Below are 28,000 nucleotides of genomic sequence, written 5' to 3' on the forward strand. Positions count from 1 at the left end.
ACATCAGTCAAAATTGTGCTTTGCAGCAATTGGCTAACAAAGTGGTCTCTCGCGTTCCAGTTTTCTGCAGTGTGGCGCGTCGTTCTCTTTCTGCGGTCCAGTGGCAGTGTTTGCCCGTACAAAACCAGCCAGTTCAGTGCTGTCCAGTCTTGACAAAGAAAAGATCTGAAAACCACTGACGTTTATATTGTGAAGAGTAAGGATCAGGTTCTTATCCACATTTCGAAAGTCAGTTTGGAGGAGAATACGATGGAAGGATTTGATGACCAAATATCTTCCACGACACCCTCAAATGATGAACTTCTGCGGGGATCAGAGTATGGAACTGGGGATACCCATAAGTTATTCGAAGAAGCGGCCAGTTACCTTTTAGATAATAAAGAAAGTGTCACCAGTGACCCAATGGACGAGGACGATATCATAGATTTAGCCGGCGGGGCCCGGGCTGCAATTGAGAGCCACAAGGCCGCCATGTCACGCTTCGAGGATGCGCCCAAGTACACGAAATACTCGGATTTCCCCTCATCAGATCCGGAGCCCGAAGCGGACCAAGATATGGGCAGCTTTGTGGATTCAACGGAAAAGCAGACAAAGCCAATGGGGGAGATTGCGGAGACGGAAACACCTAAAACCGAACCAAGAAATCCGACCAAAGAGTCATCTTCGGGAACATCCTCATGTGAGTAACTCTATTACTAGCCGTTAGCTAAACCGTTTCTTATCTACAATCAGCAGTCAGCACATCTATGGGGGAAAACAGGAGGTTAGAGGCTTAACGTTACAGTGCGCACCACGGTTGCAGATATTTAATCAATTTCAGCCAGGCTGGTCAACTGTTGGTTTGCTTTTACTTGACACTGAGTATTTTGCTACATGTCATGTAAACATAAACTTAAAGTTACCGTAAAATGCATATTTAAGTAGCTATGGCTATTTTGCTGCCTTCCTTTTTAGTGTTGGTAGTAGTTGTGGGCACGCATCCACACGAGCCATCTAGCTTCCATTAGCGTTATAACCAATGTATTTGTTGATGCGGGAGCACGGAGCTACAGACAGAAAGTGGCCAGCTAGCCAGACCACCTACCGTTACCTGGGTAAACATCATCAGTGGATGCGTTATCTGATCTGAGATTAGTTAATTTAGCTGATGTGACATGAGTTTGGCCAGCTAAGACACAGCGTACACGACTAGATGAGCAGACACCCAAGATGGGCGCCTATGTTGGAGACACATGCTTCTGTATGGCACGGTGAAAGACTGCGTCTTTGTGCCAGTATTATTGGCTAACATGAGCAACACGACATATTTCCCCATTTCTGGTGGACCGTGTGCTAGTTATCTACGTTGTAGTACAGGCTATGAGGAGGGTACGTCGGTTATATATCCTGGGCCCTGCAGGTGATAAAAATGATGTGATGAGAACACCTTATGTTATACCAACGTTAACTTGCTAGCTGTCCAAAAATTAGGTGAAATGTTCGCACCAGGAAGCCGTTTTTTTTCTTGGATAATTCTGTTGACATTCAGTATATCATAAATGTCCACTTCTTAGAATAAATCCCAATACATCCTTACTTCAACTCCCAGAAAACAGAGAGTCAGAGGTTGTCTAGCTGTACGTTAAGGACTTCATATTGGGTGAAACGGACAAGCTTTTTTCCTCCCTCAAATCGAAGATGGTCAGCCAGCTAACGTTATACGTTAGGCATAGCTTTTCTTCTCCACTTTATAATGTAGGAATAAAATAAAAATATATTTTCATTTTTTAATTGGGTAGCTAGTGGTCTTTTTAATTTTAAAACGGTCTAAAGTATTATTAAACGGATACATTTTGCGTGTAAATCACGCACCAGACAGGCTCACACTAATGCTAATGCTAACTGTCAGTGACAGTGCATTCATGGGCGCGGTTGGAGAGGCCTGTGGCTTCTGACAGACGGGTCCAAACATCGCAGTGATATTGGCCCGGTTACTCGGCAGATTAGATTTTATGTGGTGCATTTGGGTTGTGTTATGGTGTCTCACACACAACTAATAATTATTGTTATACAAATAAGGCTTTCCGTTGTGGTTGACATACTGCACGTTGTGAATAGGACGCGCATGCTGTGATGCTGTTTGCGGAACACCGACTTGGGCTGTAATGTAGTAAAGAGTAAGGCTGTGTAATCTGAGGGTGAGCATAGTTGGATTAAAGAAAGGAGGGGCTTGTGGGTCTTCGTCTGAGCCATGCCGTTGACGGCTCCCTGAACCCATATTCCGTCTGCTTGCGTTCTTTATACATTACAGTCGTAACTGTATTGTTGGAGAATAAAACAGATGTTTTTGTCTGTAAGGAAGATAGGCGCGGCATACGTTCAGAACGTGTTGCAAGGAGAAATGAGGTCTTCGGTAAATGTTCTATACGCACACACCTACGTACAACTAGGGCAGAATTTTTGTATTTCCTCGGGATGGCATCCATTGATTTGTGTCTGATGTCATAGTCTCGTGAGAGCAGTGGCTTCCCCCTTTCAAAATGACCATAATGCATTAACACAAAGAACACCCTTTTGTGCAAATGCATTTGAAGTGAACTCATTTTATGTCTATTTTCAGCAAATGAACTGCTTGCTATTCATGTTTAAAATTCACCTGTAAAACGTCTGTATTCGTAAGTAGAATAGGACTTCTGATCTAGGGCCAGTTTTTCCATTTTAGCTCATAATGGATAAGGGTAGATATGGACTGGGAAACTGACCCTAGATCAGCACTCCTGCTCTGAAATTCCTAATGGGCCCGGAAGCAGTTGCACACAAAAGACGACTCTTCAGGTGGAGGATGTAACAGCACCAGTGTAAAAGCAATATGAGCACTTGTACATAAACTCCTACATTTTTAGATCTTGTATAAATTGCTACAGTGCAGAGGTCAGTAACTTGGGGCCTGCGTGTTTATTTGTGGAATAGCCAGGCTGGCATTGATATGTTTTCCCCCTTTGTTCGCTGCTTAATAGCTGATGTCATTGTTTATTTGCTCCGTTGGTCAGCCCTGTTTCTAAGGGCTAAAATGAACATGACTGTGGACTGCACCAGTCCCTGTCCCTGCCTCTGCTGTGAGCATGGCGGCGGTGAGTGGTGAGTGTTGGTGGAACACCTGTTTGAAACAGCGGTCCAGTTCACAGACAGCCGGATGCCACAGACCTGCTTCAGCTTCCTGGTGGGGGGAGGGAGATGAGGGGGTTTGTGGCCCGGCAGCGGTGGCGGCATTACCCAATATGACGGTTTGCATCTCTGCTGAAGGAGTCTCACCTTCTGTGCTGTCACAGGGAGCGGTGGGGGTGTGACAGGGCTCCAAGGGCCCCGCCTTGAGTGGGAGTCGCCCACACCTGACACATGTATTTGTGCCGGGTAAGAGTCCATTCAGCACCGGTCCAGAGTTGGAGTATCACACGTTCTAGTACATCCTGTTTCTGGTCTCCTAGCAGATTAGATTTATTTATGATAAAGACGTGAATTTGACATTTTGAGTGACGTAAATTGTAGAGATGGAATCTTTTGAGACGAGTTTAGGGTTTAATCACTGATCGGTGGGTCCCTGAGGGGGGTGGGCGGGAGGGGGGGGCTCAGGGGAGGTGTGTTGAGGCACGGCTCAGCGTCTGAAAGTAGGGCAAGGAGATTACCTGGGAGAAATGTGATCTGTGGTTTCTGTGCTTGCTTGTCGTACATTTAAAGTGAGGTACAGTTGCCTTTTAAGACACTTTAAGGCTATGTTAAGATGAATTTGAAGAATAGCAGCATGGCCAGAGGGACTTCAAAACTGCCCAAATTATCAGTGAGCTCTGTATTTAGGGACTACTGGTATGAGGTAGTTTCATACACATTAAAGCATGTGTGGTGCTGTCGAGAGGGCATTCTGGCATTGCCCTGTTGGACGTGAATGTTACCAGGCTGGGGCATCTTCGGGGTGGTTTGGTGGTGGCACATTACAGCTGTTTGATGTGAAAGACGTTTAAATGGTTGTAAATGTGCGTATGCTCGTAGCATGTTTTACAGTTTCTCCCTCCTTCCTGTTTTGCAGTTTAAGAGGTGGATCCAGGCCTGCCGTAGCTTGGAAACCACCCCCCCCCCCTTCCCCCTCCCACCATCTTCTTTAACTGCCAGGCATGTCTGACTGCGTGGTTTCCTCCATCTTGTCGCTTCTGTTGTCTGCTGTGCGTGGCTTTTTTGCGTGAAGTGGATCTCGCCACGTGCTCTGATACAGCTGCCAGTCTCCCCTCGACCTCCTGAGTCATGGTGGCACAGCGTTTATGAGCTCCATGGTGAGATTGAATTCTCTGGAATGGTTTTACGTGGTGCTGTAGGCTTGGACTTTTGACTTCTAACAAATCTGTTCAAAATTGTCCTTTGCTTAAAGACAGCCTCACTTCTCCGGCTAGTGACCAAGGGCGCTGTGAGCTTGAGTAGATTAACACTGTCAGATACGTCTGCACTGTTTCCGGGAATATTCTTCACCATTAAACCAGTGAAAGCACATAGCTGTAGGCAGTATAATTTGCTCATTGTCTGGCTGTATGGAGCATTTATTACTCAGCATTTGGACATAATGCTGCCTCACAGTAAATGGACAGCATGCTTATTTCTTCTTACATATATTGTTCTTGTCTTATTGTGTGGTTTATACCTTTGTCCCACTCAAAAATAAAAACTCTCAGATTGTGTTGTAATAAATTTATGTCAGTTTTCGTCTCTGGTGAGTCATGAGCTTGTTGACCTTTGACATAACTCTGGCCAAAGCTTTCACTCACAGGCACTGGAATTATTGGGAATCGCTGGTTTTAGGCAATTAGATTACATTGCACAAAGCCAATTTCACAAACTGTACCTTTGGATGCTCTGGAGAGAGAGAGAGAGAGAGTGAGTATCTGAATGTGAGACTAGGGATGTCTGTTTTGGCTTGTGAAATGTGGTGAATAATTTGTTGGATTTGGGTTGGGGTTAGACCTGTTAAATGTGCTGAGTAATCTGTAGGATTATGGTTAGTATTAGGCCTAAAACATTGTCTGTGTAATCTCTAGGATTAGGGTTAGACTTCAGGCCTGTGAAAGATTCTGAATGATCTCTAGGATTAGGGTTAGGGGTAGACCTATGAAATTTTATGAATAATCTGTAGGATTAGGGTTGGGGTTCGGCCGGTGAAATGTGCTGAGTAATCTGTGGGATTAGGGCTAGGGTTAGGTTGATTACATTTTTTGAATAATCTGTAGGATTAGGTTGGGTTCGCCGTAAATGCTGGTAACGGGATTAGGGCTAGGGTTAGGTTGATTACATTTTTTGAATAATCTGTAGGATTAGGGTTGGGGTTCGGCCAGTGAAATCTGTTGAGTAATCTGCAGGATTAGGGTTAGGCCTGTGTACTGTTCACCCATTTTAAGTGCAGTAGGGGTTTTGTTTAAGAATCATGATTAATTAGACTGTCCTTTGCTACCACTAACATTTGCACTTTTGTGACTGTTTTCAGGCGCTATTATGCAGAATTGGAATTTAGATAAGAGGTAACTCAGCTCTATGAGGAGAAAAATTGTACAATGATTAAAATCAAACTGTTGATCATTTGATAGTTTTTTTTCTACGTAGCCTAGGCTACATTGCATAATTCATTTCATAATTAAGTGTATCCTAAATTGTCCAGTGGAGAGGACTAAATTGTGCATGTCATTTTTATATATTTGCGATGGCACTTGAAATGAAACCTCAAATTGTACTATAATGTGGATTTTGTCTGTCTGTGTGTTGAATTTGAATAAAGTTTTCCAGTGTAAAGACCTGCCTTTGAAATGGAAAATTTATGCTCTGCTGGAATTTGGTCTGTTACTAGTTTTAAATATAGGTTGCTTAGTGATAATTTGTTACTGGTTTTAAATAGGCTAAAGGTTGGTGAATAAATTAATCTTACTGGTTTTAAACCAGATTCAATAATGGTTTTGGCAGTTCAGCACAATTTCTTGCAAAATCTGCATATAGCCTAGGCCAAGTGGATGATCCTTGAGTATCTTATGGTGGTTTCTTTGACCTTTGAACCTGATGGTGATGTTAGTGAGTCGTTGGCCTATGAACATTTTTTTCCTGTCAGCCAGGTCCCTCATGGCTGAAATGTAGGTTGTAGTTCAGTCTGCATGAGCCACTGCTTAAGCTGAGTCTATGACAAAAACTCTTGGTTCTTTTACCCCAATTGAGTGGCTCCCAATTTCAGTGACATCATTTGGCTTGTTCAGTGTGTGTCAGTGAAAAAGTATGACCTTCATATGTTTGCTGTTGCAAAATGTACTAGGTCAGATGGTGCTGACAGCGATCGGTTTTCTAATGGTCACAAGCCTCACAAGTGCACTATCTCCTGTAGTGGATTTATCTCTCTGGTTTACTGTCATGTGAACTAAGACTAAAATTATCTGTAATGTGCGAAACTGAATTCTGTGGCACTTGGCTTGTGTAGCAGACACATTGGGAAGTCTGAATTGTGCTCCTTGGAAATGAATAGTCATCCACTCAGAATAGCCGTGTTAGAGATAAGCCCTGCATTGTCATATTGGGAGTTTATGGGGTGCTGTACCATTGTCATAAAGACCTTAGTCATGTCTATTAGTGTTGTGACAGTGCAGTCGCACCTTCAGTTAGTGGCTAATAAATGTCTGGAGGGGAATGGCTCTTTCAGGAAATACATAAATCCACTCTGAGTCAGAGCAGTGCACCTTTCGCTTGGTCTCCTGTGTTCTTTTTTATTGCATTTATTAATCTGGCAGACTGGTATTCATGTCCGGAACAGTTAAAAAGAATAATGTAGTATTGTCTAATAATGTAATATTGGTTATTAATGAATCTCAGGCACCCCACCTCTACAGTGGTAGATGCACAGATGTGAACTGCCTGTTGCTGCCGTGTTTTTGTCTGTTTTCTCCTGGATTTGAGTGTACGTCAGACTCAGTCCTGCTTATTTTACTCCAAGCCTGGTTGGTTAGGACGAACGTGTACTTCAAGCCTGATTGGTTGGCTGGCTGATGTACTCCACACCTGATTGGTTGGGAGGCTAGTGTACTCCACACCTCATTGGTCGGGAGGCTGGTGTATCTCTCTAAACTCCCACAGCCCACTTTAGCCAACAGAGAGGCATCAGCCTTGTTGTCTCCAACAAAGGTCCCCAACTGAGACAGCTATTGCAAATAAGGTGATGTCATAATCTGTATCTGACATTTCTGTGCTCACTGAATCTTCTGAATTCTGCCTGATCTGCTGCTATCCATCTCCGCTACATCTACATTAATTACCAGGTGAACACACTAGGGAACATGCTGAAATTCTCAGTGTACTCATGATCATTACTTGCTTGGTAACTAACCCACACCTGGTCCTCTGGACCCCAGTGTGTGTGCTGGTTTACCTCCCAGTTGACTGAGCTGCTCTACAGCAAAACATTCTCTAAGAACTGAATTAGGTTCGCCTGCAGAGAGAAAGTTTAATTCTGTCACCAGTTGTTTAATGTTGTCATGGGGCTCTGGGGTTTTCCCACTTCGGCAGCTGTCAGGGTGCTGGTTTACTGAGCTCATCTCTCTTTTTTGCTTTTCAGATGAATCCTTTTTTTCTTCTTCTGCTCCATCTCAGCCTCTGATGCAGTCCTCTGCAGGCAAGTTCCTTCTGCTGGCCCTTACCTGTCCTTTACTTACCTATTTGTTAATTACCTGTCCTCACCTCCTGCATATTCCTTAACCTGTCCTTTCCTCATTTGTCCCCTGACAACCTAGGGTTGTTTTCTGCATGGGTAGAGCTTGTAACCTGTTCTGTGTAGTGTAGTACAGTGTCTCCCTGTCCTCTTTGACTGTTGTGCATTTCTATGTGCATGCTGCAGTGTCTGTTGCAAACTAATTTCCCATCCTTGAACCCTTATCTTTGTGCAGTTAATGAACTGCACGTTGACTTAATTAAATGAGCAGAAACTTAAAATGTGCTTGCAGACTGTGGTTTATTTGGGATTTCCCCCTTCACTGACCATCCATGCTTTTCATTTGGTGGTACCATTGGCCGTTTTTGCAAAGCTGTTCATTTCAAGAAGTGCCTGACGGTTTGGGGGTGGAAACCCCTGAATGATATAGTCTGCAATGATTAAACTTGAGGTTGTGTTTGTGGGCAGTGGTGGGAATCCCAGTTTTAGATTTGATGTCTTATGTGACCCAAGTAAGTTACTTTTTGGTAGTGAAATGTGTTCACGTGTGGTATTTTCCTTTCTGTCTGTGGGCACAGAGGTCAGAATTCAACCCATGGGGAGGGCGGAGAGCGATGGCTCCCATCACGGAACTGTTGCGCCTGTCTCCCCTATCTCTCCTCTTAATTCTCCTGATTCCTTGGAGGAGCTCTCTCTGTCTGACAGCCCCAATCAAGCCCCCTTTACAGCTGTGCCATTTGGCTCTGGCCCAGTGCCAAATACTGGAGCCTTCTCCCAAAAATTAGTCCAGGACGAGCCTCTGGGCGAAGAAGGGAGAATGTTTGAATGTAAAACTTGGGCTGACAACCTAAATGTCAAATCGGGCCTTGATATTGATTATCGTGAAGCTTCAAGAGGGCCAAGCAAAGAGGGCTTGAAGGCGGCTACCTACTCTCACATAGAAAGCGATAATGTCCTGAGCTCTGTGTTTACCGCAAGGGTAGATCTTGGGTCCAAGGTGGATCAGGCGAGGTCGATGCTCTGTGACGACAGTGGAGTTGCCTCCTCACCAGACGAGAAGCTAGGCAGTTCAGTGGGGTCTCAGGAGGACGGGAGAATGGATAGCGATAAGGAAGGGTTTGATAAAGTCTCGGGATCAGGGGAATCCGCTGGATCCACTCCTACTCGGTCACCCATAAACCAAAACCTTACCACTGAACCTTACATTACATATGCCTCCTCTAACCCAACAGTGAAATCAGAGGCAACGTACCTGGACTCAGAGGACAACATCAAGGCAAAGGACACATCGTCTCACAGCCTTTTCACTTCTAAAATGTCTTGGTACGAAACCGAATCGCTGACTAGTAAGGCTGACCCAGAAGAGGATAGCTTCCTGCTTGAAATTAAGAATTCAGCCTCCACAAAGAATCCTTTCCAGGGCTTTTCCCCCATTAGCCATTCTGGGGGTGGCTTTTCTCAGTATGACGAGATAGGGTCTGACAGTAGGGCAGTAAAGATGTCTGAAAGCCCCACACCAGATTTAGTGCAGTACGCACACGATGACCTGCAAGATGATATTCCAGCAAAGCACATAGAAGAGGCACACTTTGACCTGGTTCACAAGGGCTCTGACTCTGTCATGGACCCATCCCATCCCTCAGTACCTCTTTCAGCATCTCCTAAGGAGCCTGAGGACTCCCCTGCCCAGCCTTCTCTTCCAGATATCCTAGAGTCCTCACCTTTAAGCTCCGGTAAGCAGGACTCTGACTTATCAGAAGGAAGCTCTGATTCCGATCATAGTCCAGTTCAGACAATACGGAGAAAGACGCACCATGTTCCCGTCACTCATTCTGCAACGAACCCGTTTGCCTTTGATGCCGACACCAAGATTTCAGCGTTGAAGGACAAGACTGTGGAAACCGGAGCAAAGGGAGCAGAAATGGCGGGACATGCCATTTTGCCAGGCCTCGACCAGACCTTTGGGTCATTTGATCTGGTGAAGGAAGTGGACAGACATGAATCTGCGCCGTACATGAACCTGCAAACCAGCGTAGCGTCAAAAGCGGCTCCTGAAGAATATGACTCTGACAGCCCCAACACAGATTCATTGTCACCAGTTTTGGAAGCTATGGCGAAAAATCCAGCAAGTTTTCAAGTGGAGGCCGAGAGGAAGACTGAGGAGTCCCAAGTGCCACCAACCAAGCAGGCCAAGGAATTTCTTGGAGGCAAAATGATTGTAGATGAGCCAGAAGCAAGTGAAGAAGAAGGCTTTGAGCAGGAAGTCTCCTCAGAGGAGTTTGAGATCATAGAAAGACCCCCTAAGGGCAGCATTGACGAGTTTGTAGAAAAACTGGATCATTCAAAGTTTGCAAAGGCACCAGATATGGGTGCAGATGAGTATGCTGAAGACGTGCTGTCTACTTTCAGCCAGGGAAAGGCATTTGCAGACACAGGGTCAGAGTCCCGCAAAGCCGACTCACGCGAAAGCTCCTACACCCTGTTATCCCAACCATCGTCCACTGCTTCTCCTGAGATGTTTGGCGCGGAGCTGGGAAACCCCTTCGCTCCCGTACGCCCAATCAAAGAGGCCGCTCCTTCATCGCAAACCCCTCTCACCCTCTTCACCGAAGAGGCGCCTAAGAAGGCCGCTCCAAGTCAAGAGAAGGGGGAGAAGATTGAGGCCCTCCCCGATGTGTCTACAGCCACAGGGCTGCCAGACCTGGGAATGGAAGCAGGTAAATGCAGCATGGATGTCCTCCATTTTGTTCGGCACATGATCATCCCCTCATCATCCTGGAGTCATCTCCATCACTCATTTCTTTTGGCACCTTTTTTGGATTGATTTTGTTGCCCCGTGCATGTGGGCTGATCAACTTGCACCTTTTCAAAAACTGCATGTTTGTGTTTGTGTGTTGACTGCGATCTTTCCGTATTGGTTATCTTTTTAAACATTTGCATGATGGTTGTTCCTGTGATGTTTTCCACACATGTGAATAGCTTAATAAGGACAAGCATGCATTGCCTTCAATGGTGTTTGTCTTTAATTATGATTTTTTGCTAATATGATCTGAAATCATTTAGAATTTTGTGGCTCAAACATTCTCTGAAGCGTGTGTACTCCAGCTGTTGCACATGTGGAAAACCCATCCGTAAAACTGCAGGTTCTCATCCATATTTGGTGAATTCCCCATTGCCTGCACATATTTCTTTGGTTTTATTCCAGTTTGTTAAACATGAATCTCTAGGTGTAGGTAAGTACTGAAGAAATTTGGATTTATGGAGGAAAAAGTTGCAGTGATAATAAGATGTTGTAAGACATTTGATTTCACCAATATAATTCTTTATTTTAATATAAATTGTATTTACACAAGACACAAGAGCCCTGAAGTGTAACACCAGTCCACGGTGAGATGGCACATTTATGGTACTTCCACAATGTCATTTGAAAGTATGAATTTATCACTAGTCATGTAAGATGTGTGTCTTCCTTGGAACTATTGAAATGAAGTTACAGGAAACCCACTCCATATTTTAAGTTTTTAAAAAAAATTTAAATCAAACATTGGTTTTTTTGGTTGTGTATCTCAGGGTTTGTAGAAGCAATGCCACTTCACTTGTAAATTAGACCCCAGTAACATATGTCGGCTGGCAGAAAAGATTGGGTTAATTCAATAATTATGAGCAGACGTTTGGCATAAAGGCAGTTAGGTTATGTCAGATATAGATGGGAATAAACACACAAATAATATCCTGAATTATGAAATTCTTAAGAATCGCAACCAATGTTCTTTGCTTTGTGCGTACATTTAGGGAGACCGAGTTACAGGATTTACTGTGCTGTTCACTGAGAGAGAAGAGGCCAGGCCTGTGTACTGACCCCTCTTACAGATGGGCGTTGCTCATAGTGCTGCACTGAAAGCGGTCCATTGAGCCGAACTCTGGCCCCGGCACCACAGAGACCAGCAGAAGCCGAGCAGCTGCCATGTTTTGATTCACTTCAAAAGAATTTGCCAGGGCGGAATGCGATTATCTCCGTTCCCCCTCGCCAGCCAGGAGCCTCGGCTGGAGGCTGCCAAATTGAGACCCGAGGTCTGGGATGGTTCCTCTCGCCGGGGCCGTTCCCATCAGACCTGTTTCTCGGCCTTATTAAGCCCTGGCTTTTCATGTCACGTCAACCCAAATCTAATCACTCTCCCCGTTAGGTAGTCTGGCATTGCACCAGCTCTCTGTGGTTCTGGTCTCGAACCCAGACGGTCAGGTTATGAGAGAGCTCAAGATGGCTGCTCCCCGCCCTCTGGGAATGGCACTTCTCACAGCAGCGACAGGTACACCAGGGCCGTACCAGCCACTGGTTACTAGGGTTGGGTAGTGAAACCCGGTACCGCTATGGAACCGTGTTACTGTACGACTGGTGCCTACCATCCCCAATCACGACGCAGATATAGGTGTCACATGCCTTCACTAGCTAACGTTACACTTGCTCTCTCGGTCCAGGGACAGCTATCGTTAGCTAGCTAATGTTAAAATGGCGAAAGCAAAACAGTGTGAATTATAAGTATGAAGCATAATTTAAACAATTGAAACAATTAAATGGTTCATTTCTTTGCCATAAAAAAGATGCTCTTTAATGTCATTTGCTCTTTATTTTAAAGAAGGTATCAGTTTAAAAGTATCGTTTTAGCATCAGTATCAGCAAAATAATACCCGTCCCTGTACATGGTGAGGGTTGGGTGATTTTGTGGCTCTGAGCTGCGTTATAGCTGCGAGATGCAGGTTTCCCACACAAGGCTGCAGTGATCTGACTCATACCTCTAAAATCCTGATAACTGAGCTCACCTACTTCAGGTGGCCTTACTGAGGCATTTACCTGCAGTGAGACTGTTGCAGGTGTGGTACGGTCTCTGATCTCTAACCTCTAATACAACAGTAGCAGTCAAACATGCATTTGTATATTTGGAGTGAATATGAACTGAATTACTCAAATTATCAGAATATGTGGATATTACAGCATGTAAGATGCTAAATTGCTATGAAGATGGTATTGATGACATTTCTGCCATATCAAGAGCTGAAAATGATAGTGTTTCAAAAATGAGTTGTTAACCACAGGGACGTATGTTCTCATGTCGTTTCCCCCTAATACAACGGATTATACAGCTGCAGTTACTTGTGAAACATGTTAAAGCTAATGTAATGGAGCACAGAACAATGCTATGATATGGGATTTGGGAAATTCTGCATCCCTAGGTGAGCCCACACAATTGTAATTGATCTCTCAGTGTAGGGTCATTTCCTGCTGTGATGCAACCTAATTTCTCATTATTGGGTCATTTCCTGCCGTGATGTGGCCTAATCTCTCAATGTAGGGTCGCTTCCTCTTGTGATGTGGCCTTTGCAGAAGTGGGGCTGTTCCTTTCCTAGCAGCCACCCCCCCCCACCCCACCCCCCCTTTCTAATCTCAGGGTCTTGAGACAGAGGGATGCTTCCAAAGTCCCTTTGGCTGTGGAACTAACCGTGATGAGAGAGCGAAGTGTGTTTGCAGTGACTTTGCAGTCTGGCCGTACGGCACATAGCCACTGATTAAAATGTAACTGCTCATAACAGAGACAGAGGCAGAGAGATGTGCCAGAGGAGACGCGTCGCTAGAAACTGTTTTACAGAAGTGCCAGCCCAGCTCCGCAGTCCTGATGTTCAAACCCTCGCCCCGGGGGCACGGTGCGGTTTGCAGGGTTTCGTATTTCTCGTACGGGTGGAAGCCTTACCGTGCCAGCGCAGAAACGGAGAGCATTCTTTCTCGAATGGAACTCGGAACACATTAACCCATACAAATGAATTCCAGCCGCGGCTCGCGATCCAGGCGCTGCGCGGAATTCTTTGCCAGAATGGAATTCCACAGTTAAGCGTCTTTACATGGGGATGCTTCCAGTCGATTTGTGCCGAGTCTGCGGAGCTTTTATTCGTTTGAAGTGCCGTTCGCAGGCAAGACCGCACGGCTCTTTGGTCTAGAATATCACAGCCTCTGCTGGTTGTTATTGAAGCACGCAGTGGTCCTGATTCCGAAAACAAGGCCGGGATCATTAGAACAGCATCCTTATTTACACAGAAATGTACTGCATGTTTTTTGAAGGACTTTTGCAAGTATATTAGCTGATGCAGTTGCTTTTCATCCACGTGAGCTGTATTTTGAGTACTGTGTAGGCTTCTTAATCAGATCCAGGTAAAAGTGGAGATTTGGAGCATTTGAAACAATAGGCTACCCTCCTCTGTGCCACCTGCACCCTGCCAAATATGACGGGTGGAGTATTGTACATTTTAGTTCTACAGATAGCGGAGAACAGTTGGGATTTTAGTGGTTAAACGGTACCTCACCAATGAAGCATCAACTGCAATTCTAAATATATAGTCTGCGTATAAATAAAATGGAATCGCATTTTGATTTTCCACCAGAGCGGATGCGAATGCACATGGAAACCTCATACGCCGTCCCCAGAAATAAATGTGTGAAATCGGAGAGCTCATATTTGTGTCTCAGCCGAGTCGCGTGTGATGGCACGACTCTTCTCTCATTCATTATAAATGAATCGGTGACACAGGAGAAAAACCGGGGGGTAGCTGACGAAATCCTAAAGACTGCCATTGCAACACTGGGCCACTGAAGCGTGATAACCAATCCAAACAGTCCCGCCTAATCCGTTTACCTTAAAAGGCCACACGCTTTCTATTTTGGACATCCGTCGACTGTGCATATAGGCTATCTTGTTTGAATTTTTTTATTTATTTACGACTTGTCTTCTGTTCGATCTGAATTCATATTATCAATGAGGATACAGTGTCATTGTAACTTGGAGGTGAACCTTGACCCTGTTTTTCATTGGTGCACGTTGACAGTCTCGCCTGTTGGTTGACAAACTGATACTAACTCAATTAAATTCAGTTCCTTTTTACCTTTCCAAGTAATACAAATTAGGATTCACGTCATGAAACAGTTCATGAATCCAGAAGTAGACGCATTAAATTAACTGGGGAATTTTGCACAATGATTGGTCGAATGAATAACCCGTACTTGTTCTGCGGATGAAGCCTGTGAAAAGACGTGTGGCTGATCATCTAGAATTTACTCTTCTAAGAGTGCGGGGCCCTCTAGTGGCCGTAGCAAACCGCAGTTGCATCAGACATCTCTCTTCTTTTTTTGCTTGTGAATTACAGGCTTCATGAAGGTTATTTTGTTTCTGAGGTACATTGTGATTGATGTGTGCACTGGAAAATATCTGTGAATGGACTGTGGATGAGTTTGATTCAATCCTTTTACAGTTTACTGTAGTCACACCACACATTTTAGGCAAGAGGTCATCAGCTTGTGGTCTAGTTCTTTGTGAGATTTCTCTGCTGTTCACACAGTAGTTGCTACACATCGGCCTTCTGTAACTCTTCAGTGAGGAAACGATCTAGGGGAAGCTGCTTGAGCTGAATCGCAGTTTAACTGAATTCTTAATGTTTCTGTTTGATCAGTTTCACATTGAGATTCGCCATAAACAATGTTGCAGGGCATCAAGTGTGAGACAGAAATGTCAGAAACATCCAACTACAAACAAAAGAAAGTGCTAAAAGAGACCCATTATGTTGCAGTTTGGAGAATGTTTTCTTCTGTGGCTTAATTAGTGAAGTCAGGACAGTGTGAGCATTAGGCTACATCTCCCTAGTGTGTGTGTCTGTGTATGTGTGTGTGTGTTTGTGGGTGTGAGAGACTGTGAGAGAGCAAGTGAGGGAGGAAGGAAAGGAGGAGGAGGAGAGGGAGGAGAAAGGGAGAGACCAACAGAGAGAGAGAAAGGGAGGGGGGTGGGGAGATAGAGAGAGGGAGGGAAACGGAGAGCAATAAAGAGAGAGTGAGATAAAGAGAGGGAGAGAGATAAAGAGAGGGAGCAGGGCGAGCTCTAGCATTGCGTCACTCCGCCGTGCGGCTCTTAGACAGTCAGCTGACCGGAGCCCCACACCAGCACAGCACCACACCAGCACAGCACCAGCGCAGCTCCACACCAGCACAGCACCACACCAGCGCAGCACCAGCGCAGCTCCACACCAGCACAGCACCAGCGCAGCACGGCCGCGATCTGCCTTCGTTCCTCACCGGGGAGTCCGCCCGTTCCGCCCTGGGGCTGCGAGCGCGAGACACCGCAGCCTCCCCCCTCCTCCTCCTCCCGCGCCTCCTCCACCCGCCCAGGAGCCGTCCTGGACTGCCTCTCTGATCCCCCCCGCAGCTGAGCGTCGCCGGCTCCTCCAACGCGAGCCATGGAACAGCAGCCTCCCAAAAGCTGGAGAGACCAGGGTACCTGTCCCCCCCCCTCGCTTTAATCTCCACGGCAACCCCCACCCCGCTCGGAAACAGCCTCGCGCGCGCTTTTGCGTCGCGACCGATCGGGGGGGCTCGCCCGGCGGCGGCTCTTCGGCCGCTGCAGCGGGCGCGCTCCTCGAAGTTGAAATTGCGGTCGTAAAAGTTGCTCGGTTCGCCGTTGTTGTACGCGCGGGTGTGCAGGTATGCGACAGCGCAGGTGTTTTCTGCTGGGGATTTGCTTTGCGCATGCAGTGGGGGTATTTTTCTGCGTGTGCTTGTGTGTGTGTGCGTTTGTGTGTGTATGTGCATGCTGTGTGTGTGTGTGTGTGTGTGTGTATGTGCATGCGTGTGTGTGTGCGTTTGTGTGTGTATGTGCATGCATGCGTGCTTGTGTGTGTGTGCGTGTGTGTGTGTCTGCGTGCATGGTGCGTGTGTGTGTGTGTGGCGTGTGTGTGTTCTCATGTCAGGAGGCTGCGTATTATGCTTGGACGGGCTGTCAGAGGCTACAGTTGCTGACGCTGAGATAACAGGTGCTGTCTATGCTGAATAATGCGTCTTTAGGGTAATAGACTTTGGTCTCATCTCTGGAATCTACTAGGGAAAAAAAAAACTTTCTCCTTCAGTAATACAGTTTCAGGCCTGCAGGTATGCAAATATATGAACTGTCTTTTAGATTAGATGTAAAATTTGACTGGCCTGTTATTTTTCTAGGCCTCTGAGCTGTAATAAAAACTGAATAAAATTAGAGGCTGGTGGTGAAGCTCTTTCTGCCATCTACAAGCAGGTTTTTGCAGAGAGATTGGGGTGCAGCGTTGGGGTATAGCAATGGAGTCCCAGGAGAGCAGGGTTTTGCCCAGAGATTGGGGTACAGTTTTGGGATAGTGCTGAGTGCTGCCCTCTGCATGCTGACCTGGGGCTTGATTAGGGCTGAGTTGGGGTCCCCTCTGCATGCTGCACTAGGGCTTGATTAGGGCTGAGTTGGGGTCCCCTCTGCATGCTACACTGGGGCTTGATTAGGGCTGAGTTGGGGTCCCCTCTGCATGCTGCACTAGGGCTTGATTAGGGCTGAGTTGGGGTCCCCTCTGCATGCTGCGCTGGGGCTTGATTAGGGCTGAGTTGGGGTCCCCTCTGCATGCTGCGCTGGGGCTTGATTAGGGCTGAGTTGGGGTCCCCTCTGCATGCTGCGCCGGGGCTTGATTAGGGCTGAGTTGGGGTCCCCTCTGCATGCTACACTGGGGCTTGATTAGGGCTGAGTTGGGGTCCCCTCTGCATGCTACACTGGGGCTTGATTAGGGCTGAGTTGGGGTCCCCTCTGCATGCTACACTGGGGCTTGATTAGGGCTGAGTTGGGGTCCCCTCTGCATGCTGTACTAGGGCTTTATTAGTGGTGAGTTGGGGTCCCCTCTGCATGCTGCACTAGGGCTTGATTAGTGGTGAGTTGGGGTCCCCTCTGCATGCTGCGCTGGGGCTTGATTAGGGCTGAGTTGGGGTCCCCTCTGCATGCTGCACTAGGGCTTTATTAGTGGTGAGTTGGGGTCCCCTCTGCATGCTGCGCTGGGGCTTGATTAGGGCTGAGTTGGGGTCCCCTCTGCATGCTGCGCTGGGGCTTGATTAGGGCTGAGTTATGGCTGCAGCAGCAGCCGCTCCGCAGGGCGCTGGTCGCAGGAACTGCTGTCGCAACATTTCAGAGAGCCTGAGCACGCCTGAGTCCAGGGCTAAGGGCGAACAGAGCACTGTGTTAAGGGTTACTGCGGGACTGAGGAACACTGGAAAACAACACCTAAACCATATGTGTGTGTGTGTGAGGGGGAGAGACCGAGGAAGTGAGTGTGTTGGAAGAATAGAGCCATAGAGAGGGTGCTTGTGTTGGAGAGACAGGGAGAGAAAGAGAGAGTGTGAGAGTGTTAGAGAGGGAGAGAAGGAGAGAGAGGATCCACTGCAGACACACGGCAGAGTTTAGGGCCGTGTCTCAGGGAAAGGAGTGTAGCTGCGTCCTGAGGAAGCTCCTAAGCTGAAACCTTAAGTAGCTACATAGAACATACAGACCCTGACTGTTTTCTAATGTACCAGCGAATCTATTAGAAGTGAGGATCTATGAAACGTCTACTGTCTGTTCTTTCTGTGTACCTGTAGGTTAGGTTCCCCCTCATATTACATAGGGGTGTATCCATCATGCCTACCCACAATGCACTTTAGTCTGATAGGATTGGAAGAGCACATAAAACTAATGTGTTCATATCATATGCTGTAAGCCTCATGAGTGAGCTTTTTATATATGAATTTTTCTGCCTAACCACAAGTTTGGTATGAGATGTTTAAAAATATTAGGCTATATTCGTAAACTATATGATGGCTATAATTTGTGTTTCTGTTTGAACCCGGTTAAGGTAATAGGATAGTTATCAATATTAAGCTAAAAAGAGTGTACTTGTGTGTGTGTGTGTCACTGCTAAAGCGTGTAATGGTCTAACCATGTAGTTTGATGAGCACATTACATGTATCATTAGAACGACGAACCCACCTCCTTTCTTTTGAGTCACTGATTTTATTTACCTGGAAGTATAGTTGGATCGATGCGCCAGGATTTGGGAGTGAGCACAGTTTGAATGACAGGAGAGTGCGGTTTTTTTAGCCGCACATTCCGCCCCGCATACCGCGATCCGGCCCGCTGTCATTGTGCCGCTCTGAGCCCTACCGTCCAAACAGCCAGTGAAACTAGGGTGGAAGACCAAAGCGCACGCAAAGAAAGCCCAATTTCTCTGAGCTCTATAGACCCAGCTGAAGCCAGGACCCCGCCTGCCTTCTTTTCGCTGTGGAGCTGCTGAATGCGAGCGACCACAAGATGGATGCCAAGCGTGGTTGGTCATTTTCATCTGTCCTTTGTGTGTGTGTGTTTGCGGCGGCGATGTCTGCGCTTCCGTCGCGTTAGGTTCGCATTTGACAGCTGTGCTTTTCTTGTAAATTTACGGGAGGACGGAGTGTGCCAGATCCAGCGGATGGACTGCCTGTCGGTTAGCTCGCAGGCTCGCAGTCTGCTTTTGTAATGGGCCAGTCAGCCCGGTCATATCGTAACGCAGCGCGTTGGAGCTAGCGCTGACAAAGAGATAGGCATGACAGGCATGGCTGCCTCATATCAGAACTGTACATGCAGGTGTCTGAACAATAACGCGATTCAGTTTGACGTGACCAGCGCCCAAATGACGGGGCCATGCTGTTTTTATATGATATTAGCGTGCAAATCGCTTGCTCATTCTAGCTAGCCAGCTTGCTTGCAGACGGCAAACGTTGGATGAGGTCGCCAAATTGCGATATTTAGGCTATAGGGTACTACAGGCGATGGAAATATTTATTTTATATGTCAATTGGTTTTACATAATATGGACTGTGCAACAAAATAAAAACAGGTTTTAAACGCTAGCTTTGGCATAACAGTACAGCCACTTGGCTAGCTTGTCAGTTATCGTTCTACCCCCCGCGGCGATTGTTTATTTGCCTTAGTAAATGTGTGTGTTACTGCAACCTGAATTTTAGCTACACTCAAAAGCGCACCCTTAACGAGCTTATGTCCCTCTTGTGTAATTTAGAGACTGTAGTAGCGCCGTAATGTTTCCGGAATTTGTGGATCTACGACACATTTTCTTGGTATTGTTTTTCCTAACAGCTAGCTATAGATTTTTGGTGTTGACTTTAATGTCTAGATTATTCGCTGTTACGGTGTTGCATGGGTATGGGCGTGGAACAGTCTAGACGCCTACGTTTAATAAAGCGCTACTTAATTTGTCTGAAAATAAATCACGAGGCAGAAAAAGGTCCTGCGATGCTGCTGTGTTTCTAAAGCGGTTTGAAAACTCGCCTTGCACAGGCAATAGATATATAAAAGTAAATATGACTCCCTATATTTATAATTACGCACGAGCTTGAAACGGATGTTATCGGTTTAACGTGGGTTCTGTGTTGGAAAGGCCGGGTGCTTTTGTCACGGCTCGGTCAGGTCCAGGAGGAATCTGGCATTTGGTAATGCTGCTCGTGCATTCCTTATCGTTTTATATTGCATGAATTCAGCAGACGCTCATATGCAGAACGACTCAGAATCTGAGAGAACATAAATGGAGCCACATGGGGTTTAACCCAGGCTAAAAACACGTCCTGGTCATCAGCAGTGCACATGCTACATCTTTAATTAAATTAAAGTTAAAGTAGGTAACCATGCCATTCAAAATCATGGCGTATACAATCACACAAAACATTGTGTCTCTCACTGAATATTCATACACACTGTCCGCAGTATTGTGTTAGTGTAGGCAGACAAATACCGTCAAATGTGAGCTTCACCGAGGAGAAGAGGTCTGTTGTGTGTGTATATATAGAGCTGTGGATACGTGCGCTCTGCGCGGTCAGCTTTGTTCTGCAGAGCGTTGTTGTTACTCATTTTTGGGTGAAGGGCTGCTTGTTTAACCCTCTACAGCTCAGTGTCTATTTTGGTCTTTTCAAAAGCTTTGGCACGAGCTGTCTGAGTTATGCTGTGAACAACAACAATAATTATAACAAATAAGAGACACGTTAGTATCCCTGCTATTAATGTTATGTTTTTATTAATAATAAAACAATAAAAAACACCTGAGTCATTCCAGGGGAAATGGACCAGGCTGTTGGGCCTGTTCCTCAGCGTCCCTTAATTTTTAATATACATATTCCTTGCCTGTCTGTTAAGAATAAAAATGAAGCTAGAGCTCCCGATACCAAATAGTTGTTGAGAAATAAATGGTCAATGATTATCCAAAATGGCCGCCTTTTACCAAAGCTACATTTCAGATGGAAAAATGGGGCTAAAAATCTCATTCTTTTTACAAGGGCCACCAAAAGACGTAATTCATACTTAAAAACAAGTCATCTATGTAAAATAATGGTTAGAAATATATTCTGGTGATACATCTCCCCAATTGTTTATTATTACACATTCTACCAGGGGTAATACCTGTGTAATTTTTGCATGTGATTCAGCGCTGAAGCCTGTTTAGATGTGGGACGTGCTCTGTGATATCAGCCCTGGCGGCTTGTCTGTGGCCTTCTCAGAGCATACGTTCGGAGGTTTACTTTGTGCCTGCCTGTGGATGGCCTTATCTCTCGGTTTTGGCTAATGTTTGTCTCTCGGTTTAATATCTGACTATACTCTCAGCGTTGGTTCTCTTTAAGCCCAATAGGAAGGATTTAGTGAAGCAACCTTCCCTTTATTCTTATAAAGAAGCATGTCATTTTTACACCGCAGATTGGCATTTTTCAACCATTTAATTTCTTATTTTCATCATCATCTCCTGCATCGTCATTGTCATGCATGCCAGCTGCTGTCGTGAGGGAGGTTTTGGGAACCCCCTTTCGACAGCGGCTCTTCCCCGCAGCCCTGCTCCGCTCTGACTCGTCCTCCTCTCCCTCCTCCTCTTCCTCCTGGCAGTGGTGGACCTCCTGTACTGGCGGGATGTGAAGAAGTCGGGCGTGGTGTTTGGGACCAGCCTGTTCCTGCTCCTCTCTCTCACCCTCTGCAGCATCGTTAGCATCTGCTCCTACGCCACCCTGGCCCTGCTCTCTGTCACCGTCACCTTCAGGATATACAAGGGCATCCTGCAGGCCGTCCAGAAGTCTGAGGAGGGCCACCCCTTCAAGTGAGTCCTCTTACTGCCCCTCATTACTGCCCCTCACATTCTACTGCCCCTCATTACTCTGCCATACACTCTGCTGCCCCTGGAGGTTTAACTCTAGTCCTGGAGGGCTGCATTTGTGTGTATGCGGTGAGTGAGGTGTGTATTTGTTGGTGCAGATTTGGGAGTGTGTATTTGGGGTGGGTATTTGGGGGCGCAGTCTGAGTCTCCCTGCTGCTCTCTCTGCAGGGCCGTTCTGGACCAGGATGTGGCGCTGTCTCAGGACCTGGTTCACAAGTACAGTGACCTGGTTCTGGGCCGGATCAACTACGCCCTGCGCGAACTGCGCCGCCTCTTTCTGGTGGAGGACCTGGTGGACTCCCTGAAGGTGAGGATAAGTGTGTGCGTGTGTGTGTGTGCGCGTGTGTGTGTGATAATGTTACTGTGTGAGTTTGGTTAGTCTGGGGGGCCGCAGTTCAGGGCACAAACGGCCTTTTGTGGGATGGGGGTGGGGGAGGTGGGGGGGGGGGGTTGGAGAGCCTGAAGGGAATCCTGTGGAACTCGTGGAACAGAGGAGTTGCCTACATACCTATTCAGCTCTCACAGAGCCTGCAGACCCAGTCGGCCCTCTCAGAACCTACAAGACCTGTCCAGCTGTCTAGGAACCTACAGACCCGTCCAGCTCTTAAATAATTTAGTATGGGTATTCATATCTGTATCTGCTTCTAAAGGTCAGCATTAATGTTATAATGATGCTGAAGGCTTCTGTATTTTTCTGTGCTTCTGAGTTTTGTCAAAAGAAACGTATTAGCACAAATTACATCACAAATTAGCATTTAAGCCTTATTTGGCTGAACAAGTGCTGCAGCAGAGCAGACTGATTATGCTGCTATAATTTTGCTTTGTATAAATGGCATTTAAAAAAAAAAAAATTTATCCCATCATAAAGACAACATGAAAACACCACAGTCTCTTGAATTTGCACAATAAAATGCAAGTGCATGAAGTGCATTCTTGTGTACTGGTCGAAAAACAGGAGCTGAGCAGTTCTACTTTGAGATTATTTAAGATCCGTTTTTTTTCAGGCCCCCTGAACCTGTGTGCTTTTACCGTGAAGCTGTGGGGTTTGCTAGCCTCTGCTTGTGTTCCGCACCTTTGGAAATACGGATTCCAGCGAGCGGCAGGGCTGCCGTTGTGCTGGGCTATGTTTAGCCTACAGCTGTTAGCGTTCGGAGCAGAGGCCTGGGTCTGTCCTGCTGTAATCAGAGCTGCTTCCTTTGTGTGGTAATGCCACACGAGAACTCCAGTGCCTGTTGTCATGGTGAATTAACGACAGCCGCTGTGGGAGAAATGCCAGCTGATTTTTATTTTTTGTATCATTATTCAATAAATGACTTGTGCATTCTTTAATAGTTCTGTTTGTTGGCTGTGATTGTGCGCCATGGTGCTTATATTGGACGGATATTGTGGATATTGGAGCACAAACTCATATGTTTACTGGTTAATTGTCATTAGGAGCTCCATGTTTGTCTCTCAGAAATGTTTAAAAGTAATTATGTAAAAGGAACAGAATGATGATGTCACGAGAGGACAGACCTGTGATTGGATCTGCTGTGGTTCTGGTGTGACTGAGATGCAGGTTTGTGCCAGATGCAATGGCTCTGTTTAGGTGTGCTCGGAGAAGTGTACTGCTGCAGCACGGCTGAGCGCTCTGTGTTTCTGATGCAGTGTGGAGTGTGAAATAGGAAATGATGGCTGAACGTGGTGTCAAATTCCTGCTGTTATGCGCCCTGTTCGAACCCTGGTTCGACTGATCTGACACCTGTTGGAGCTAGGCCATCACTCCATTTATTGGGTCGCCTGATTGGGCCTAGATGCAAGAGAGGCCAGTGAGGATCTCTGGCTGTAAGCTCCTGTCCGGTCAGGCACAGCCGGCTTCATTTTTAACCGTAACTAGACCAGCTGCGTTCCTCTTGCGGTCCAGGAAGCACCTGCACAAGCTGTAGAAATGAGTCCTTTTTTTCCAAACCTTTACAAAACAGCAGGTGAACCGAAACACCTGCTGAAAGAATCCATTCCAAAGTCTTATATGGCTCATCTCCAGAATACCCGTCGTCTTGGCAACCAAGCTCTTGTTGCTGTCTCGGTTAAGATGTCTGTTTGCATTGGGAAAACACAGCCTGATTGCTTCTGAAGGAGTTTTGCTAAGGAGCCTTTTTTATGTATTACTGCCATCTTGGCCCAATCTATCTAGGAAACAACATTTTTTAAAGTCTCAGTCATACTTTCTGGAGAAGGATAAGTTTATATAAAACTGTCCTTTATTGCCAATGTCATTGCCAACAGTCCAATTGAAAGGGCTGCATTGCATAAGATACAAATAAGGAATGCTATGGATGGGAGGTGCTATCAAGAGTGGGAGGGGCTCCAGGAAGGCTGGAGGGGCAACAGAGAACAGGGGAGGGGCTACAGAGAGAAAGGTACAGCTGCTACAGATTTAGGGGGAGGAGCTACAGAGAGACTGCTTTGGGAGAACCCGTTGACCTTTTTGGAAGGACGACCCCTGCCAGACTGGGATAAGTAAGTCAGCTGGTGGCTGTGGCTAGTTTGGCGATATCTTTAGATCCCAGTTCGCAGATTGAGAGCGTGCTCTGTTAATATGCCCCCCCCCCACGCTCACTCCAGTAAAGGCATTCTGGGCTGTGGGCCCGTGTGCCGGTGTTGGTCCAACTCATGGAAGGCATGCAGCTAACCTGGAACATGGAATTTTTCCAGTGTTCTAGACTGTTCTTTGCTTGCTTGTGTGCGTTTGGTTAGTGCGTGCATGTGTGCGTTATTTAATTCCATGCAGTAATGTAGCCTTAAAATATATTTGCTTTCTAGCTGCTTAGAATTGCTATGAAAACACAATCTAAATATATCCAATGGATTTATTGCTTCCTTTTATCATCTGAGTATTGTTAAGTCGCACATGCAAACACTGAATAATGCAGAATGTTTTTTGTACTCTTTGCAGTGAGCAGTGTATTTGCTCTGTGTAATGCGATGTTGCAGCATGTTTTTCCTGGGTAATGCGATGTTGCAGCGTGTTTGCCCTGAGTAACGTGATGCTGCCGCATGTTTACTGTGGGGGAAAATGCTATCATCTTTGCAGTGGTTAAACATGAGTCTGTCTCCCTCTGCAGTTTGCTGTGCTGATGTGGATCCTTACCTACGTTGGTGCCTTGTTCAATGGATTAACTCTGCTTATCCTGGGTAAGAACCACCACCACTTCCATGTTCTCTCAAATTGCTCTATCTCCACTTTATCTGTTTGTGTGTCCTTCGCTGTAGCCCCTCAGACAAGTGCATGCGCTGTCCTCTCAGCCACATGATGTTGATATCAGCATAAAATTTATTTATTTATTTTTGTGACTTTTCTTTTTCTCCTAGGTCTGATTTCTGCTTTCAGCTTGCCGGTTTTCTATGAAAAATACCAGGTATGTTGTAGAACCTGACTCTGTTAAACCATTGCGATCACCAGGCGAAGAAGCAGCAAAGGGATTAGCTGCTGCTGTGAAATCTGGCATTAAGATTAACCTGGTCTGTAGGCTTAATCCCAAAGCGCAATGGTGGCGGCAACGGCAGCTGCTGTTTAAAAAGGCAGTTTTGGGTCGGCTGCTGGTTCCTTTAGCCGTACAAATATCAATGTTATGACTAATTACGTAAAGGTTTGTATTAGTTATGTATTCCATATGAATTATATAAAGATTCATATTGTTTTCCTTTCCATCTCTGCAGACACAGATTGACCATTACTGTGGGCTGGTGAACAACCAAGTCAAAGATATTGTTGTAAAGTAAGTATTCTCTTCCACATGTTGGATGCCAGTGTTCTCGTGAGTCGTAGCTGAAGCTGAGTCATGATTCGTTGTGTATGTGCACAGCGTTTGTGTGATAAGTTTCTTAATCCTTTACTCCCTATCTGAAAGTCCAACTTGCTAACTGACATGAAAGTAAATACCCTGGTTTCAAAAGGACCTTTCTTAGACTTCCTCTCTTCATCTGACAGGGGAGAAGTTTATTAGCCTGTATCTGGGTGGGGATGTGTGCAATCTGAATTCTGAATCTCATTTGTGAGAGAAAAGCACCGCTTGTCCTTGAGGTGAGGTGGGGTTTTATTATGTGCAGCACTGCAGAGTCAAACACTTCATAAGTGATATGGATCTCTGGAGCCCGTTTTGCGGGTATGATTATATGATTATTGGCTTCATGACCAGCTTCAAGCAATAAAATCCTGTCTTCGTGCCGCAAGCTGGTTGCTTAGTGATGCAGACTGTAGGTTGCTTAGTCACTGCAGGCTGCTTAGTCACTGCACGTTGCTAAGTGGTGCAGACAGCAGGTTTCTTAGTGATGCAGACAGCAGCTTGCTTAGTGATGCAGACCACAGGTTGTTTAGCAATGTTGACTGCAGGTTGCTTAGCGATAATGACTGCAGGTTGCTCAGTGACTGCAGGTTGCTTAGTGATGCAGAATGCAGGTTGCTTAGTGATGCAGACTGCGGGTTGTTTAGTGACTGCAGGTTGCTTAGTGATGCCGACTGCAGGTTGCTTAGTGACTGCTGGTTGCTTAATTATGCAGACTGCAGGTTAATTGGCATGGAGCTGCATCTCCACTGTGAACATAAATAAGGGAGTGTAGCATTAGTTAGCTGCTCAACCTGCCTGGCTGCTTGTGTCGTGATTTTTAAACATGTTCTGTATTTACTGATATGAGTTTATTTGTTACGGATTATGTAAAATACTGCAGTTTTTGTACATGAGAAATGCAGGATGTGTTGCTGGGATAAATATAGTTTCTCACTCTGGCCTGAGTAGTTTGGCCATGATTTTCAAACGCCTGTAAAACTGGCCAGCACAGCTGAAACTGCGACAGGTAGGAGCCACAGTGCCCCAACAGGTATGCAGAGGTACTGTATGAATGTCTGCTTCACAAAGCATACTGAGGCTAGAGTAAAACTGGTAATATATTTACGCAAGTTCTTGCTGGTCTTCAATAAGAATGTTCTTAAATTTCATACCTCAGACCAATGCTCTCATTTCAATTCAATTTCAATCTCTCCCCCTCTCTCCCCCCCTTTCTCTCTCTCCCTCTTTCCCTCTCTCTCTGTCCCTCCACCAGGATCCAGGATAAAGTTCCCGGGATGAAGCGGAAGCCGGAGTGAGGATGCACAGCTTGGGGGCGGGGCTGGGCTGAGTGGGTGGGCGGGGCTGGGCTGAGTGGGAGGAGCTAGGGGGTCAGCGCCAGTGACATTGCAGTGTAAAATTTCTTTCCAGTTTAGCAGCCATTTAGTGTCATTGAAAACTTAACTCTCCTTAACCTGTTATTGGTTTTCCCGGCTCCAGTATTTTATACAGCACATTAAATTAGATCTAATTCTTATTTATCTTGTTTGAAACACTGGTTTGTATTTACAATGTTAAAAACAAACACATACTGACACGTACAGAAACACATGCAAACTCACATTACACACATTACACACACACACACACACTCACACAGGAGCCAATATGATTTGAGAAATTAGCAGGGACCTGTTTGGGTTTGTTTTATGTTAAGGGAAATTATGGTGGAGGTGGAGTTGGTTGTTTTCTTGTGTTTTACCCACGGTTTGTATGATCTCATGAGGACTGGTGGTGTTTTATATCATTTTTTATTTTAAAAGAGGGACTAAACTTACAAGATGAGATGGTACCATCGTGGCAAAAAAAAGTATAGATTTTTTGGTATGATAAAAATAAAGTAGTGCTATTGTGATTTTACCGTTTTATCGATTGACTCTGACTACGTAGTGGTTCACTAAGACCTTCTAGCTTTCTTGGTGTTCTGGAGCTGATCTCTGAATAGCTCCTTGGCACCTCGTGCTTTTCTGTATTTCTAGACACATTTAGCATTTTTAAGAGGGGGAAAAAGTGCAAACATTTTACTGTGATCGTTGTTTTCATCTCATTGCCGCTGCCTAGTCGAAAACTCTGGAGGAACACGTTTACAAATCGACTTTAAAAGAAAAAAAAAAACAAGAAAACCCCCCCCGCTCTTTGTTCTCTGTGGGCCAATAATCTTCAGCCGCAAAAACTATGTAACCTGGAAACTTCAAGCATTTGTTTGTTATGCAAGTTAATTGTGAATGAAACTTCATGCAATTGTGCTGAATTCTGCTCAGAACTCTGTGGAATGCATTGTGAAATGTAATAAACAAATACAAATAAAGCTTATAGACGAACTACAGTGCTGCCCTCTGCTTTTTCCAGCCGTCTGGAGTCAGTCAACATTTACTGTGTAATTAACCTTTACTGTCACTCGTATGCAAGCCTCAGCTTG

At 45.7% G+C, this 28,000-nt stretch overlaps 1 protein-coding gene across 5 annotated transcripts; it reads left to right on the plus strand.

Annotated features, from left to right (window-relative positions):
* The first annotated feature begins 43 nt into the window (after positions 1-43).
* On the plus strand, positions 44-27,902 carry rtn4a (reticulon 4a). Of its 5 annotated transcripts, XM_064318765.1 has the most exons (8): positions 44-679; positions 7,601-7,657; positions 21,454-21,661; positions 21,887-22,025; positions 24,823-24,892; positions 25,070-25,116; positions 25,418-25,476; positions 26,798-27,902. In XM_064318765.1, exons 1-8 carry the CDS (start codon positions 250-252, stop codon positions 26,838-26,840), a joined length of 1,053 nt encoding a protein of 350 aa, XP_064174835.1. In that variant the 5' UTR covers positions 44-249; the 3' UTR covers positions 26,841-27,902. The 5 variants fall into 5 exon arrangements, with proteins under 5 accessions (XP_064174835.1, XP_064174845.1, XP_064174824.1 ...); XM_064318775.1 differs by lacking the exon at positions 7,601-7,657 and having other exon boundaries at positions 47-679; XM_064318754.1 differs by lacking the exons at positions 44-679; positions 7,601-7,657 and adding an exon at positions 8,250-10,410.
* Positions 27,903-28,000: the final 98 nt, after the last annotated feature.

The sequence above is a fragment of the Anguilla rostrata genome, chromosome 2 (genome assembly GCF_018555375.3).
Source record: "Anguilla rostrata isolate EN2019 chromosome 2, ASM1855537v3, whole genome shotgun sequence".
Lineage (NCBI taxonomy): Eukaryota > Metazoa > Chordata > Actinopteri > Anguilliformes > Anguillidae > Anguilla > Anguilla rostrata.

Coding starts and splice junctions, on each gene's coding strand:
- rtn4a (XM_064318754.1), top strand. CDS start 8,289: ATGGGGAGGGCGGAGAGCGATGGCTCCCATCACGGAACTGTTGCGCCT. Junction 10,411..21,453: donor AGACCTGGGAATGGAAGCAG/GTAAATGCAGCA, acceptor TCCTCCTGGCAG/TGGTGGACCTCCTGTACTGG. Junction 21,662..21,886: donor GAGGAGGGCCACCCCTTCAA/GTGAGTCCTCTT, acceptor CTCTCTCTGCAG/GGCCGTTCTGGACCAGGATG.